The following is a 16,211-nucleotide window of genomic DNA, read 5'->3' on the forward strand; positions in this document are numbered from 1 at the left end:
TGGTCTATCTTGCGATTATTGACTGGAAACGTTCACTTTGGATAACAATTGGTATACGAAAGTCTGTTAGTACGTCCAGATTCTAATGTCGGTCTTTACCGAGGCCATAGTGGCCAATTTGGGGTCATCCCGAGCAGGAAACTGGGCAAAGCCTGATTTCAAACTTGTACCATGGTTTTCTTTGTCCGTTGTTAGTACCCGACCTTCACAGAGGCTGCTGAGAGTAGTGGATGTAATATGTCGGGGGATTTTAACCGATCGAGGTGAAATCTTGTGCAGCATTTTCACCTATATGAGATATTAACAGCATGCAGGTGTTTTTTTTTTTTTTTTTTTGAGCGTTTGACCACCAATATGGTCGCCACAGGTATTTTCAAAAACTTGCAATGGATAGAGTTGAAACATGTAGAATGTTTTTATAAGCACGATTGCATGGCTGGTACTGACTTCCCATTGTCTCTATTGAAACCTTCACTTTCCAGCACAATGGATGTTACTGGAAAATCAACCTTTGACTTGAAAATGCATAGTGTGGTGTGAACATCCACATGACTTGGTGTTGTGCTGTCTCATTCAACACTCCCAGTAGCCTCTCACCAATGCAGTCGCTGTGAGTTCAAGTTCAGCTTATGCCGGCTTCCTCTCCGGCTGAGCATGGTAAAATCTGTCAGCAACCTGCGGATGGCCGGGGGTTTCCCCCGGGCTCTGCCCGGTTTCCACCCACCATAACCCTGGCCGCCGTCGGATAAGTGAAATATTCTTGCGTACGGCGTAAAACACCAATCAAATAAATAAATAAATCATTCAACATTTATCAACATTTGTGGTAGCAATCCTGATCCTTTCTCACCAGTTTGAGCTGATATAGGGTTTCCTATAACACGTATGGTAACATATAGAAATGGTTGTGGTTTATCATAGGCCATGTGGCTCCCCATATCACAAGCAAAGAATTCACGAGTTGATAATTGATAGGCGTAACATGCCTTACATTTCAGGAATTATGTGTGTTTTGTCTAACTAAGTTTTGCATTTTTATCTTCAACTTGGTTATATTCGCTAAGGAATATAACGGTTTTATTAAATCCGTATTTTCTGCGATGTTTCACTTTTGCATTCTTTCCTCAGTACGGGATATTCACAATGGTGGATAAGGATTACTACTAAAATTCGTATTGCTTCAGTGACTAAGTTTTGTATTCTATTCTACAGCACGGAGTATTCACCACGGACGATGAAGATTACTTTGTAGAACCGCTGTGGAACCATACCAATAACATAGCCGTGGACGGTCATCCCCATATAGTCTACAAGCGCTCAGCTCTGAGACTCCACGACGGGGTCAGTCATTGTGGTGTGTCAGGTAAAATGCTCTTTTTACCTGCAGAGTTGTAATTGTTCTTAATTAGTTTCTAATTTTGTTGTGTTTCATTTTCTAACTTTATCAAGGGCATACAATCTTTGTTCGTTGATGGTTTGTATTGAACGTTGTTGGTTTGCGACCAATTGAAAATTGGTCTCGGGATCATTGATCTAGAGCATCCATTATAGTTGACGGCTGGTATACAAATGTCTGTATCCGATGCCTCGATTCTTCTTGTTGCTGATAGTAGAGAGCATTTTTTGCTGTGCGAATGTTTCGCAACTTGTAACATTCATCTATTTTTGTTTTTGTTGTTTTGGGTTATTATGGAAACGAAATCGTTTTCAACGCAGATTCTCTTAAATTTACAAGGTCTCCTAACTGGTAGGTTGGGATGCTTTGTACTAAATTTGAAGCCTGTCTTTTACTTATCTAACTGAAAAACCGTCATTTGCGAAATTTTAAATTTTTGAGAAGAAAAAAAAAAAATAAATAAATAAAACGTTAACAGTATTTTTTCTGTCTATATACACATTATTGCTTTCGGCCTTACAAAAGAGCAACAGAACCAATCTTCTTTGAACAATGGAATCGCACTCTATTTTATCCTTGAAGAATACACAGGAGAAACTCAGATAGTGTTGTCATATACTAGTAATAGTCAAGTTGTCTACCTTCAGTCTTCAGTCTTGCTGCAGCAACCACTTGTTACTTTTGGTGTGTAAGAAAACATAACCATCCGCCACTGGATTAGCAATTAAGTTTTGAAACCTTTGCCAAAGCAAAATGGGGAATGATAGATCTGTATGCAGTTTCCGATAATAGCGGAGTGTGATAAATTTCCATCTGGTTATATAGAGCCCACCTCATCAGCCATTAACCGCGTTCATTAGGTGAATGTGGAGACGTAATGATGCTGCAAAGTTCACACTGTGGGCCCCATAAACATGTATAAAGATAAGCTGTAGGCATGAAGGCGTGGCACACTGTCTGGGTCATTGTGCCAAGGCCTGTCTGCATCCCAGAATCCAGCGTTAACTACCTGCAGGTGCTGCTCGTCAGCAAAAGTACACTTATGCACATTTCACATGGTTCGGGGTTGTGTGGATGGGGTTTTTTTGTGGGTCATAATCATCTTTTTACTCCGTCCACAGACAAGAAGAGCGGTAATCTGGAGAACAGTAACGATAAGTGGTCCCTGAATAAACCTTCTCAGTTTCTGAATCATTACATCAAGTGGAATGGCCTCAAGGGTTACGACTTAGAACAAAACTCGTGGAAGTTCAAGCGACGGTCTGATGAGTTCAGCTCCGGTGTCTCCTCCTCCCCGAGGGTCGACGGAGGGGATTCTGCTCCCGGGGGTCAGCCGGTGCGCTCTCAGCGCCGAGCTCGATCCGTCAGCATGGAAAGACACGTGGAGACGCTCGTCGTCGTAGACAAGATGATGGTCGGTTACCATGGGCAACAGGAGATAGAGCCCTACGTGCTTACCATTATGAATATTGTAAGTCGGCTTCTTCAAAGGTATATTTAAGACACAACAGGTGGGGGGACTCGGCCTAGAAAAGCTCAGTAAGCTTTATATTACATAACTCGTTGTGGATGGTGGCAAAATTCCTATACCTCACCAGCTGAACTATACCTCTCTTAAAAAAACGGTAAGAATACCAAAACTCGCAAATAACATAGAATCACTTTCTATAACCTACTGAGAATGCCATAGCCCACTTACTGAGCCGAGCGATTTGTTTGACTCATTTGCTTTGGGACGTTTATATACATGGCAGCGGAATATATATACACAGGTTATCATTTATGCTTTTTTTATGAGAGCTGCATAAAGTCACACACTCGCCCATCCATAAGAAAGACCACTTTTAACAATTCCAAAAACAAAAAATAGAAAAAAATTCACAACGTTACAGGTATCACAAATACTATTTATCCTGTGCTAAGTATAGGATTATCGGATAATTTAAGTCAGATTTCCTTGATTTGCGCTTAATGGTGTGATTAAGTATAAGAAAACAAGATTGTGAATTCTCGAAAGAGAAAACAATTATGAATGTGAAGTCTTTCTGTAAGTTTTTATGGTATATCTATCCCACAAATAAATACCTGTCGTGATCAGAAGAACAGAGCACGTCAGTTGAGCACGTATCATTGTTGATTACATCCTCATAGGCCTGAAATAACTTCACTCCAATTTTCTCATTTTTTTTTACGATGAGTATAATTCTCTCGTAAATAAATCTGGAGGGAGTTTTCAGAATTTCTGACGCTGTGCTTTATGTCTAAACTTGCCAAATCCTGGGTTAGGGGCTGTATAAGAATCGTGTTGACTGTAGCCGTCACATTAGATATATAGAAGTTATAAAATCAAAGCGCAACTTGGATACATATGTTTTAAATTACATGTAGTATTTAACGTACAAACCAGCATGTTGAACAATTTGAATACTCATTAAAGTTAAGCGCCTGTGGGATATTTCTCACATCTTTGAAAACTTAATTCTGTGTATGGTAGCTGGTGTTGAATATCTGTTTGGAAATTGCTTTTGCAATTCCAAACTGCTGGCTTGGAACATTGTATGGTTGGCGATTGACACATGTATATTTGTTACGACACCGAGATTTATGTGAATGGTTGCAATTAATATATCTCTCATATGTATTTGATGTGGCGAAGAGCTTACAACGCTCGCCTCTAAAGCTTTGAAATGATTACTCTTTAATCTCATTTTACCACCTTTAACAAAACGGCCCAATAATTTTGCATTCTTTTATTCTTTCTCATAGTGAGTCAATCTATTCAGTGTACATGCTTTTGACTAGGTTGTACTTATACATTGCAACAGAACAAAGCGATTTCTTTTCACTGCGATTTGGATCTTTGTGTAGCCTGTCAGTCTCCCATTCCTAACATCGGTACTTTCTTCGCACTCAGCGTAATGGAGTGTATGTCAAGTACTGGTCGGCGCAGTGTTTCAGTGAGGCAGCACTGCATGTATATCACCGTGACCTTACGCAAAAAGACACCGTCGTGATATGATGGAAGTGTAATGTTTAAAGCTGCACTAAAACCCAAAACAAAACCTAAAATAAATAGATTTACTTAACCTTTTACAGACTCACAAAAAATCAAATCTGTTAATTTTAACTGAAAGCCTGTTGTCTTGGTGATGCTAGAATGTATTCTGTTATTGCAGCATATTGTTCTGTTAAATATGACACGCATATTCTATTAATTCAACATAAAGACTAACAAGATATTATGCTGAATATGACAGATTATTGTGTTATATTAACATAATGCATTCCAGCATCATTTATACTTTCTATTAAAATTAACAGATAAATTTTTTGAGCGTAATCTTGGAAAAGAGTTATGAAGCCAACTGTTCTTTGAGTATCGCTATGCTTTTGTGGTTCATCAGAGAGTACGTTTAAACCATGTGATCTAGTAATATCCTTCATGGAAAATACCCTGCTATTTTACCGTAGTCAGAGCTCTTGGTCACACTTTATTGGGAGAAGTCCCCTTTTGACTCAGGGGATCGTTTTTAAACCCACGGTCCCCTAGGGTCAGAAAGTCAAGCTTAGGCCTCTATCCTAGACATTTCCACTTGGCCCATGCAGGGAACAACTACACAGATGGTTAGAACCACGTGTACTTGCCAAACACTCTGTCCTGTATCCGGAAATCTGGGACCAATTAAACTAAAATTCAGGCGTGTAACAAAAGCTGCAACTCTTTCATCACTGCTTTTTCAGAGTAGCTCTCTTATTCCAAAACTACTGCTTTTAAAGATTGGTTTCTGAAGTATTGTGACTTTTGGAACAAAATAAAGCTGTCGGATCTGGGATCAAAGAGACGTTTCTTGTATGGGAGAGAAACGCTTTCAAGCACAGACAGGCAAAGTTCAGCCGACTTGCGCCATCTGGCGGTGTACATAATGAACAAATCCGGCAATGTTTGGCCATGTGTCCAACAGAAATGACCATGTAGCCTTGCCGGACAGGAAAGACTGTTTAGCTCACCAGTGGTCAGTCAGGGTCCGTGTCCATGGCAACATCCAATTTATGTGTTCATAAATTTAAACTCAGAAACACGGGACCTGGTAAATTTTTGAGTGATCAGTGTGAAAACTGGGGAAACTCAGCACGCTCAAATTTGAGAGAAAAGTGCGTTTCCCTTTGTTGCCGTTCATTGTAAAAAAAAAACTGACTGGTAGCATATGATTTCTAAAAAGAGGAGAAAATGTATCCCTGGCATGAATATTTGCACCACTTTTAGTCATCATATGTATAGGACATGAGTATACTGTAATTATTCTAATTTTTGAGACAAATATTGGCAGTGCTGAAAGCTGAAAATTGCATTTCTCTTCCGGTTTTTTTTAGAAAAGTAAAGATATGAATACGTTGTTCGTTAGACTTTCTAACAGTGTGGGAAAAGAAAATTTGACATGTATATTAGTTAAAAAAAGAGCAGATCAGATGTCCCAGAAATTAGAAGAATTACGGTATTAGCACTTTATCAACATTCCCACTCATTCATGACAATTTCTGTTCCATCTTTCACAAAGTTTAAATGTATGGTACCTGTGAGTTAAATTGACCACCACATTTACAGTTTAGTCGACAGTCTTCAACCAAGGTGCAATGGTAAGTTTTCCTACCATATAGCGGAAATTATGCCAACACCAATATCCTACGTGGCGATCTAATTCAGCTCAACGAACATTCGACACTGGGTTAAGCGGAGTTAGAAACAGTTATGAAGCAATGCCAGAGACTCTGGACAATCTGTCCATATTTACTGACAAAAAGCAGCACCGATATTTTCAGTACGCTTGATGACTTACTTATTTGTTGCACTGTTGTTTAATGTGACACTCAGGTAGCGTCAATTGAGCAAACTTTTTTGCCACCGCTGTTGTGCCATTAAGACAAAATATCTGTTTTCTCTTGAGGTCAGGTTGCTAAGTTGTACCATGACCCGAGCATTGGTAACGCCGTCAACGTGATTGTCACCAGGCTGGTTCTCCTCACGGAAGATCAGGTAAGTCTATATTTTACCACACTATGCCTCAAATTGTTTACAAACACCCCACCCAATCACTTTATACTCACACCTGGCCAACCGGTCCTGTTTCGTTGCTCTGACCACTCAGTGCTAAGCGCGAAGCGAGGCAGCAACAGGCGCCATTGATAAAGTCTTTGGTCCTTTGATCCCAGGTCTCCCGACTTCGACGCCCTAACCATTTGGGATTTACACTTCCTTGGAGGAGCTCAGATTCTAGTGCCACTCCCTAGTTTCCCACCAGTGGTCACAGAGTCAGGCGACGTTTCTGATTATCTGATGGATATAGCCCGTTCGCCATTAACTAACGGTTATCTACCTTGTGCTTTGGTAGGAATGCTGTTGGCCGAATGGTTTATACGGTTCACATGTATGACCACGGTTTACTGGTCATACAAGAGTCTGACTTTGTCGTCGCTGTTTCAAAAGCAAGAGTGATTTCAGGAAATTTTCATCTCTAGAATCTGAGCTATACTCAGACGCTGTAAATCCCAAACTACGACAGTAATGTTTATCAGTCACCTCTTCGGCTATTCTCGTTTCAGCCGGAGTTCACTGACCAATAACTTTAAGGATGGTTACAAAACACCAAAACAGTCAGTGGATAACATAAGTTTACTACTTTTTTTCAGCCGAACCTTTTCATCGGTCACCACGCCGACCGATCATTGGACAGTTTCTGTCGCTGGCAGCGGTCCATCAATCCACCTACCGACGGTAACCGGGGTATCGCTCACCATGACAATGCAATACTCATCACGAGGTAAGTATGAGTAAACAATGGCCTTTTCTCCTGTGTGGCTTTTGACCTTAGCAATCGTACCAGTGAAAACTGCACCTTTCCTTCATTTCACTCCACAACAAAGACTGGTGGAAAAGCGGGGCTTTATTTCGAATTCTTCTGTTGTTAAAGATAAAAGAAGTCCTGCTGTGTCATGTGACCTGTCAAAAATGTTAGGCAACTATTTTTCATCTCATTTACTATAATATGGAGATCTGAAGAAAGAGTTCGCTAAAAGTAATTTTGACAAGACGAACAATGAATAGAACTGAGAAGCTGGGCGTTTGTGAAGTTGAGAAGTTCCTTAAGGAAAGTGTTGTAATTTATGCCTCTGGAACACAGTGAGATGGGTTATTGGTAAATTGATGTCAACAAAGGTTGCGTAACGTTTTTGACACGTCATATGATACATTAGGGGTGTTCTTACCTTTAACGACAAAAGAGTTCGAATTCGAACGGGGTGTCACACTAACTGCTCTAGCTGCAACGGGTTCCCACGAGCTGCCAATTAGGCCATGTATTGTAATAGTACCATATATATGTTAATATATTTTTAGGTTTAAAGTCAGCATTAATTGCTTTTACAACGTTTTATTTTTCCCTCTTTTCAGATATGATATATGTACATATAAAAATCAGCCATGCGGAACATTAGGTAAGATAAACTATATGACGCATGTAGTAAGGCTGTTTTCACAAAGAGGAAAAAAGACTGAAGTAAAAGAAAATGGTCTATTTTAATTGGATTCTCTGGCATCACTTTAATAATCTAGAACCTTGTTTTTTTTTTAATTTCTAACGGCGATGACGGCCTCCACTCCGCAATGTCTCAATTTTATACAGTCACAGAATATGGCATTCAGGCAGACAAAGTTCAAAATAATTACGGAGAGTATACTATCATTAAGCTAAAAGCTTCTTTAGAGGCACAGTTAGATCAGGCCGTCAGTGAGGTTGAAGATGTAGATTTGACCATAGACTGTAAATAATTCGAATGTTACTTTGCTTAATTAGATCCTGGGCTATAAAAGAGGATTGTGTCCACATGAAACTCCCCTGATAATCGAGCTTTTAAGTGTATGTATGTTTTTTCTGCGCAGGTCTCGCCCCTGTGGCTGGCATGTGCGAGGAAGAGAGGAGCTGTAGTATTAACGAAGATATCGGCTTAGCTTCCGCCTTTACCATCGCACACGAAATCGGGCACAAGTAAGGCCATATCCTCATAACGGAATAATCCTATCGAACTCGATGTAATCAAATCGCTGGTCTTGCAATCCATTAACCCATTGGTATCAGGTGTGGCAGTAGACAAACAGAGCTGTGCAGTCTCAGTATACGGTTCGATCCGTGGTATATTTACTGAGTACGATGATACTTAAAGAAAGTGTTTTTAGCTAACCCTATTGAGAGAAAATCATGCAGGGAAATCTCGGACGAATTCTGTTATCAACGTATTTTAAAACCAGTCATGCTGACATAAAAGACTTACAGCGCAGAGAGTAAAACCAGAACAGTGACAGTAGTTGGCAGATGGTCAAAACTATAGCCGGTCAATTCCGGCTCCTTATCAGTTTATCTCGTTTAATGTTTAATTCTGACTTACTTAAATACCAGCCCACTAGTACCATGGCTTAAGCTCATTCATGACATTTACAATACGATAAATAACTCAAATTTATTAGAATGAATAAATGAATGATTATGGCTTAAGGCCAATTTATTAGACGTCACTACTCTAGAAATACTCTAAATTGTGTTTTATTCCTCTCCTGCACAACATAAATGTTGTGTTCCTCACCTGCCGTACGTGTGAAGTTCTTCATCAACCTGTGGATGGTCGTGGGTTTCCCCCGGGCTATGTCCGGTTTCCTCCGAGCACAATGCTGGCCGCCGTCGTATAACTGAAATATTCTTGTGTACGGTGTGAAACATTTATGAAATAAATCAAAATCTTGTGTTGATACAAAACCGACATCGAACGTAAAACTTGCTTTCTATAGCGGTACAGGAATACTCCTGTAGCAGATAGGATGATAGTATACAAATAAAAACGCCCTGCGAATGTGGCAACGTTCCCGTTGAACCAAAGAAAGCAGATACAACGATATCACGAACGGCGCAAACCTCCTAATTTTATGACCTGTTTCAAACAGTTTTCATGCGATTTCATATGGCGTGTGTGCTTGAGCAGCTGATAATGTTAGCTGCCTCCCTATGCTAACTGATGCAGGGAAATAATCGTAGAAGTATCCAACGGTAAACTTGCAACAAGGATGCTAGTTTCTACTATTGCCTATCTCAAGATAGAAAGATTCTTTGAATTGTGACTCAAACGTTTTAATTCATGAGGGAAATTTCCACATTAATGATTTACATAAGTCAAGCAGTTTTTTTTTTACCGCGAACTGCATATTGTTGATTTAGGGGTCAACAGAGTTGAAACGTCAGCAATGAACAGGTCTTTGTTTTAGCAAACTTCGCTTTTTATGTCGTGGAGAACAATGAGTGGCCGATATATGGAATTCCCAACTTCCACACATGTTTTAAGTCTTGTTCCGAACAATAAATGCAAGTTACATTTGCCCCAGCCGTAGAAAATATTTGACTTAGCAAACGATATTTGGCCGCATACTAAGCATATTGTATTTCTTTCTCAAAAGCGGCTGCGTTGGCCAGCATATTGCCGATGCATGCCAACACCAGTTTTAGTCCATACATTTAATGTGTCTGTAAAAGGTTTCTAGCAGAAAGCATACTTTATCCGGACAGAAAATTATTCCAACAGGAAAAGTCTTGATTCCAGCCAAGATTGCCAGCTGGTCGTTGGATGTGCTTGGTTGAATCATGGCCCACAAGGAATGACAGGAATCGACAACAAAATACCACCATGGTTAAGATTCCATGTACTAGCGATGAAATTGTTCCACTGTTTCCATCAGTATAAACATATATGTATACTAAGGTGTAAAAATTTCATGCCAGGAATCTTTTGATAGACCGGTAACAGGCTTTCATGAGTGTAAAACAGAACTGCACGTGTCAAAAAAGTAGGTCAAACCAAATTCCCCAGACTTAGTGTTTGCCACTTACACTTAACCTTACAGACGTTTGGCACTCTGTTAATTGGTGATGACGTCAGTGAGAACCCCAAATACCTTAAATCTCGCGATAACTATGAGAACAGATGAACCTAAGCACTTATAGTTACAATACCTAACCTGGCTTCTCCATCATTACAAAATTCCTCAATCTTGTTGGTTGTTTACTGAGCTGTTAGAATACTTTACCAGACGTTATATATTTCGGTTCTACAGTACCAGTCGGGTCCGTATATGTCTACCATACAACAGCTTACTGCCATAGGAAACGATAACACTTTTCGGATGTATTTCACTTTGATAAAGATGCTGGAACGTACACCGAAATCATGTTTTACTAAATAAATCCAGATGTTCTTAACCATGGGAAAAGTTTTTTTATCTGTAGCATAGAACAGCTACATATTAACAATAAGTATACACACTCTTTCTCGTCTAAAAATTTTATTTAGTACACGTAATTCAGATCAGTATTTATTTTCACTTCTTACAAAGAGAAATCAAATAATTCCAGTTTTGGAAAACGGCGCGGATAAGGTGTAAACCCTACGCACTCCGAGTATGGCAATATTTAAACCCAAATTGTGACCATTCAATTCTGATTTATTTCTCTGGTTGGTGTTTTATGCCGTACACAAGAATATTTCACTTATACGATGGCGGCCAGCATTATGGTGAGAGGAAACCGAGCAGAGCCCGGGGGAAGTTCAAGACCATCCGCACATTGCTGGCAGACATTCCCACTTACTATTCAAATCAGAAGAAAACCCGGTGAACAGTTCACTTATAAATACTTTTATCAAAACTGCACCCCCCCCCCCAAAAAAAAACACGTAATGTTGAAACAATTTCAGTTGAATGAACCTACCAAGTTGTATTATATTTTCTCTCCTCCATTTCTGTTGGGGCCTCCGTGGCTCAGTTGGTTAGCGCGCTAGTGCAGTGTAATGACCCAGGAGCCTCTCACCAATGAGTTCAAGTCCAGCTCATGCCGGCTTCCTCTCCGGCCGTAAGTGGGAAGATTTACAGCAACATGCGGATGGTCGTGGGTTTCCTCCTGGCTCTGCCCGGTTTCCTCCCACCATAATGCTGGCCGCCGTCGTATAAGTGAAATATTCTTGAGTACGGCGTAAAACACCAATCAAATAAATAAATAAATCAATAAATCCACTTCTGTAAAATCAGACTCTGCTTTGCCATCCCATATCAAAGTGCTTTTACCCTTTTTTCTATTAGAAAGGCAAATATTCTAAAATCGCCGCACTCTCTGGAATGGCAATTAACCCCTAAAATTGCAAATAATCAATTACAAGCGCTTGTGGAACTCGTGTGCAGTGACGTCACTGACACTGACGCACTCAGTTCGCTATGAGGCAGGAATGATGACAAATCTCTTTGCCCCACAGTTTTGGGATGCAGCACGACGGCGCGGGAAACCCCTGCGGAACCCCCGGCCACGAAGCAGCGCGGATAATGGCGGCGCAGTTGACGCGAGAGACAAGTCCTTTCCTCTGGTCCAACTGTAGCCGGGAGTACATCACCAACTTCTTGGAGTAAGTATTGTAGTTAATGACATTTTCCGTTTAAGGTGTGCCGATTTTTTTTCTTCTTTTTTTTTTTGTATTTTTTGTGTTTTTTGTCTTTACTTTTCTTTGCATGAAGGTAATGATAAAAACGTTGGGATTATATTAAATACTGGCCTTCTCCATATGGGACTAGTACAGGGAACAAAATAGTTTATAACAAGTTCCCAGTGATGTGCCTGTGGAATAGTTTTCAAACAGTAAAAGCATGTTCTGGCCTGCATATTCCCAAACCATTTATTTATTTGACTGATATTTTACGCCGTAATGTTTCACTTATACTACGGCTGCCAGCATTATGATGGGAGGAGACAAGGTGGCTGCCAGATCTTTCAGCGTACAACCGGAGAGGAAGCCAGCGCGAGCATTGGCGAAGCTCTTGGCTCATTGTGCCACCGTGGGAAGGTCTTACAGCAACGTGCGGATGGACGCGGGTTTCTCCCGGGCTTTGCCCGGTTTCTCCCCAGCATAATGCTGGCCACCGTCGTATAAGTGAAACATTACGGCGTAAAACATCAAAGTGAAATATTCTTGGGTACGGGGTAAAACACCAATCAAATAAATAAATAAATCATTGTGCCGCATTTGCACGCTAACCACCTCGGTCACAGCCCCTGTTAACTAACCACATGAGGAAAATCAGTGATAAGTTCAAAAGGAACGACTGATTGTATGGTGATGGTGAGCTAGATGCGTAAGAGCATGCTAGTTGTATGCTGATGGTGAGGTAGTTGCGTAGGAGCATGCTAGTTGTATGCTAATGGTGAGCTAGATGCGTAGGAGCATGCTAGTTGTATGCTGATGGTGAGGTAGTTGCGTAGGAGCATGCTAGTTGTATGCTAATGGTGAGCTAGATGCGTAGGAGCATGCTAGTTGTATGCTGATGGTGAGGTAGTTGCGTAGGAGCATGCTACTTGTATGCTAATGGTGAGGTAGTTGCGTAGGAGCATGCTACTTGTATGCTAATGGTGAGGTAGTTGCGTAGGAGCATGCTAGTTGTACGCTGATGGTCAGTGAGTTGCGAGCTAGGGTCTTGAATGTAAGACTAATGGACCAGTGAGACCGTTTGGCTTGGCTGAAACTGAATGTTGGCATCCTACTGATAAAATCGGAAACCAACAAAATGAAACATGAATGATTACTGAAAAAACTTGGTCACCATTGTATTTCAGCTCTGGTCGTGGCTCTTGCCTGGAGAACGTCCCCACACAGCTGGACATAGAGTTCCCGTCTGACCTGCCGGGACAGAGGCATACCGCCGACGAGCAGTGTAAGCTGCAGTACGGGAGCAGGTCCGTGGCCTGTAAACTCGCGGTAAGAAAAGCCTATGTCATTTCTTTACATATTACAGATACACGCTAAATACGTTTAGGCAAGAAAGTTTCCATGTAAACCAGGGAGAAACATTAATAAGACTTGAGAATATAAAGTTTATACGATGCTTGTGCAGCTTATGCAATACTGGTGGATCACAGTATATAAACAGAATGATATAAACTATATTTATGGATATTTGCCCTGTAAAATGCTAAATCGACCATTATGAACTAAAAAATCAATGGAGGAACCACTGGATTATATCATTATAAAGTTTATGCTGGGGCCACTTGCACAAAGGGATCGCAGACATGAGTTGATGGAAAATCACTGAGATGGCGATCGTAGCCCTAACTTATCCTCTTGCACAAAATAATTGTAAAACTATTTCAAATTTGGCGTACGATCGCGATCGAGACTCCGAATATTTGCAATCACCTTACAATTCCTTTGAGCAAGCAGTGTGACTGATTTTTACAATCAATTATAGACTCAGTTGCAGGACTTACAATCGACTGTAGCTACGATCGCTCTGTGCAAGGGGGTCCTGATGCAGGTGAATAAGATTCTTCATGTTGATATAAATATAAATATAAATAAAAATATATAGACGGTTTACATTTCGGACCCCTAATGGCTTTCACTAACAGGCGTTGTATGCTTTCGTTGTTGTTGTAATACTGTTATTTCATCCTAGGAAGTGTGTAGAGAGCTGTGGTGTATGAACAGCAGTGACCGTTGTGTGACCAACAATATCCCGGGGGCGGAAGGCACTGACTGCTCCTCCAAGAGGATCAAAAAGGGGGTAGGTTTCTTCATCTAAGCGTCAAAGTAAACAGTCTTATACTAGCCGCCAATCAAAATGGACGTTCCGAGCCAATAACTGCAAGGTCACTTTCCAAAATAACATTCAAAAACCACCAAAGAATTAAGAAAGTATGAAGATAACATTCCAGTTTGTTATGCAGTATTCACGTTTTGCAGTATTCACGTTTTGCAGTATTCACGTTTTTGCAAATTATTGTAATAACCTAGTCTCAGTGTGACTTCTGTAACTTCTGTATCTAAGACTGAAAAAAGACGTTAGGCCTACATTTCTATTGATATTCCATAAGAGATAATGTTGACATTTAACTCTGTTAAACCATTTCCATGCGTTCATTGACCAGGAGGTACTGGTTCCTGGTACGTTAAAGTCTTGAACTACCTGAACATTAAGCGTTTGTGAATGGATGCCACTCAACTTCAGCGTGACGTCACTTTGACCTTTATCATTACCTGACATCTTCTACTGTACCCTCCAGAATTTAAAATTGTGATCAGTGAAACTCATGCCTACTCAAATTTAGACAGTTTCTATTATATTTTCATAACATGCATGCTCTTGTAAACCAACATTACTGGCTTGTAGCAAACAAAGATGCTATACACTAAAATGCACAATATTTGAATTCCCGAAAAGCAGAAGAGACGCGGACATGGTTTTGTTTGAGATTAGTCTTAGCAAATGTTCTCGCCTGCACCCAATGCCAGAGCGAGACTAACCCAGTTCTTAAGCAGAGTTCAAATTTTTGACTACTATTCCAATCCGGAACGAAGCTAAAAACAGAATCACACAATGTTCCACTTCGGTTACGTTGTAACACTTGAGAACTGGTTAACGATGAAGTTTTGCAATGCCAAAAAAATATATATATATATATATATAAAAAAACCCAGAAAAATTATGTCTTCACGGGAAGGAAGAAAACAAAAACAAAAATTGTTTGGTACACATCCATGTCCAGTTTGTGCATCATTTAACATCACTGAATTTTTTTTTACCTAAATCTTCTTAATTCAGGGTGCTAGGGGCGAATGAACTGATGCTGTTGAAGCATTTAGATGCAATGTTAGAATAAAACCCTTACTGGAGTAAACCGACAGGGGGCGATACTTCACCGTTTGCGTGTGACCGTTTGCCAATTATCACACTGTCGTCGCTGGTCTGGTTTTGGGCTCCGTGCCGTTGTCTGTTACATCACAGTGATTTTACTGTTTAAATCAGAGGCATTTAGGACACGTCATCAAAAATAGGACAACATAGGTAAGGACTGAACTGATGTAGGTAATACGTTGAGCACTCTTGAGAGATGCCTTCGTTTTTCCCCCTGACAGTGGTGCTACCGTGGAAAGTGTATGAAGTTCGGTTACCGCCCAGAGGATGTGGATGGGAACTGGGGAAAGTGGTCTCAATGGGGCGACTGCTCCCGTACCTGTGGGGGAGGGGTCAAGTCCAGTCAGAGAGAGTGTGATAATCCTCGGTAAGCCTTAACTGAGTTTAGCTTCTGTTGTGAGTAAAAAAGTCAAATGAGTGAGTGAGTGAGTGAGTGTTTGGGGTTTAACGTCGTACTAAACATTTTTTCAGTCATATGACGACGAAGGCATCCTTAGAGTGCATGTGATGTGCCTCCGTGTTGCAGCACGAATTTCCACCGTTCTTTTATCGAGTGCTGCTTCACTGAGACGACTTACCGAAGGCAAGCAAGCCATTATACTGATACGGGTCAACCAGTTGTAGCACTATCCCCTTCATGCTGATGGCCAAGCGAGGACGTTACAACTTCTTTTAAAGTCTTAGGTGTGACTCGACCCAGGATTGACCCTGGATCTTCCGCTCCCGAAACGGACGCTCTACCAACTGTGTTATCGGGGCCGGTAAAAAATAATCAAATGTAAATGTTAATTAAATCTGATGACGACATAGCATTTTGAGTAATTCTAGACCAGTAACATGAAATAAATTGCAATTAACCGCACTGCATTTTTTAAAATTTATTTTCCTTAGCAATGGTGCTTGGGCGTACCTAAGTTGTTATTTTTAACCATTTTCATGAACAATTAGAATAAAACTGAGTAAATTGATAAGGGACTGTGTTTCATGGTACTGTGTATTTACCAACTATGAAACTGACGTTACTGCGCTGGTGTAGCTAATTACACG

General features: G+C 40.5%; 1 protein-coding gene across 1 annotated transcript in view; it reads left to right on the forward strand.

Moving 5' to 3' along the window:
- The window catches only part of LOC135470787 (A disintegrin and metalloproteinase with thrombospondin motifs 6-like), a 35,647-nt gene that overhangs the window by 6,996 nt on the left and 12,440 nt on the right, over positions 1 to 16,211 (forward strand). The window contains exons 4-13 of the mRNA XM_064749829.1: positions 1,213 to 1,363; positions 2,518 to 2,867; positions 6,345 to 6,428; positions 7,082 to 7,212; positions 7,842 to 7,885; positions 8,331 to 8,436; positions 11,735 to 11,881; positions 13,084 to 13,225; positions 13,926 to 14,033; positions 15,386 to 15,531. Coding sequence (XP_064605899.1) covers positions 1,213 to 1,363; positions 2,518 to 2,867; positions 6,345 to 6,428; positions 7,082 to 7,212; positions 7,842 to 7,885; positions 8,331 to 8,436; positions 11,735 to 11,881; positions 13,084 to 13,225; positions 13,926 to 14,033; positions 15,386 to 15,531 — 1,409 coding nt within the window. The remainder of the gene's footprint in view (positions 1 to 1,212; positions 1,364 to 2,517; positions 2,868 to 6,344; positions 6,429 to 7,081; positions 7,213 to 7,841; positions 7,886 to 8,330; positions 8,437 to 11,734; positions 11,882 to 13,083; positions 13,226 to 13,925; positions 14,034 to 15,385; positions 15,532 to 16,211) is intronic.

The sequence above is a fragment of the Liolophura sinensis genome, chromosome 7, assembly GCF_032854445.1.
Source record: "Liolophura sinensis isolate JHLJ2023 chromosome 7, CUHK_Ljap_v2, whole genome shotgun sequence".
Taxonomy (NCBI): Eukaryota; Metazoa; Mollusca; class Polyplacophora; order Chitonida; family Chitonidae; genus Liolophura; species Liolophura sinensis.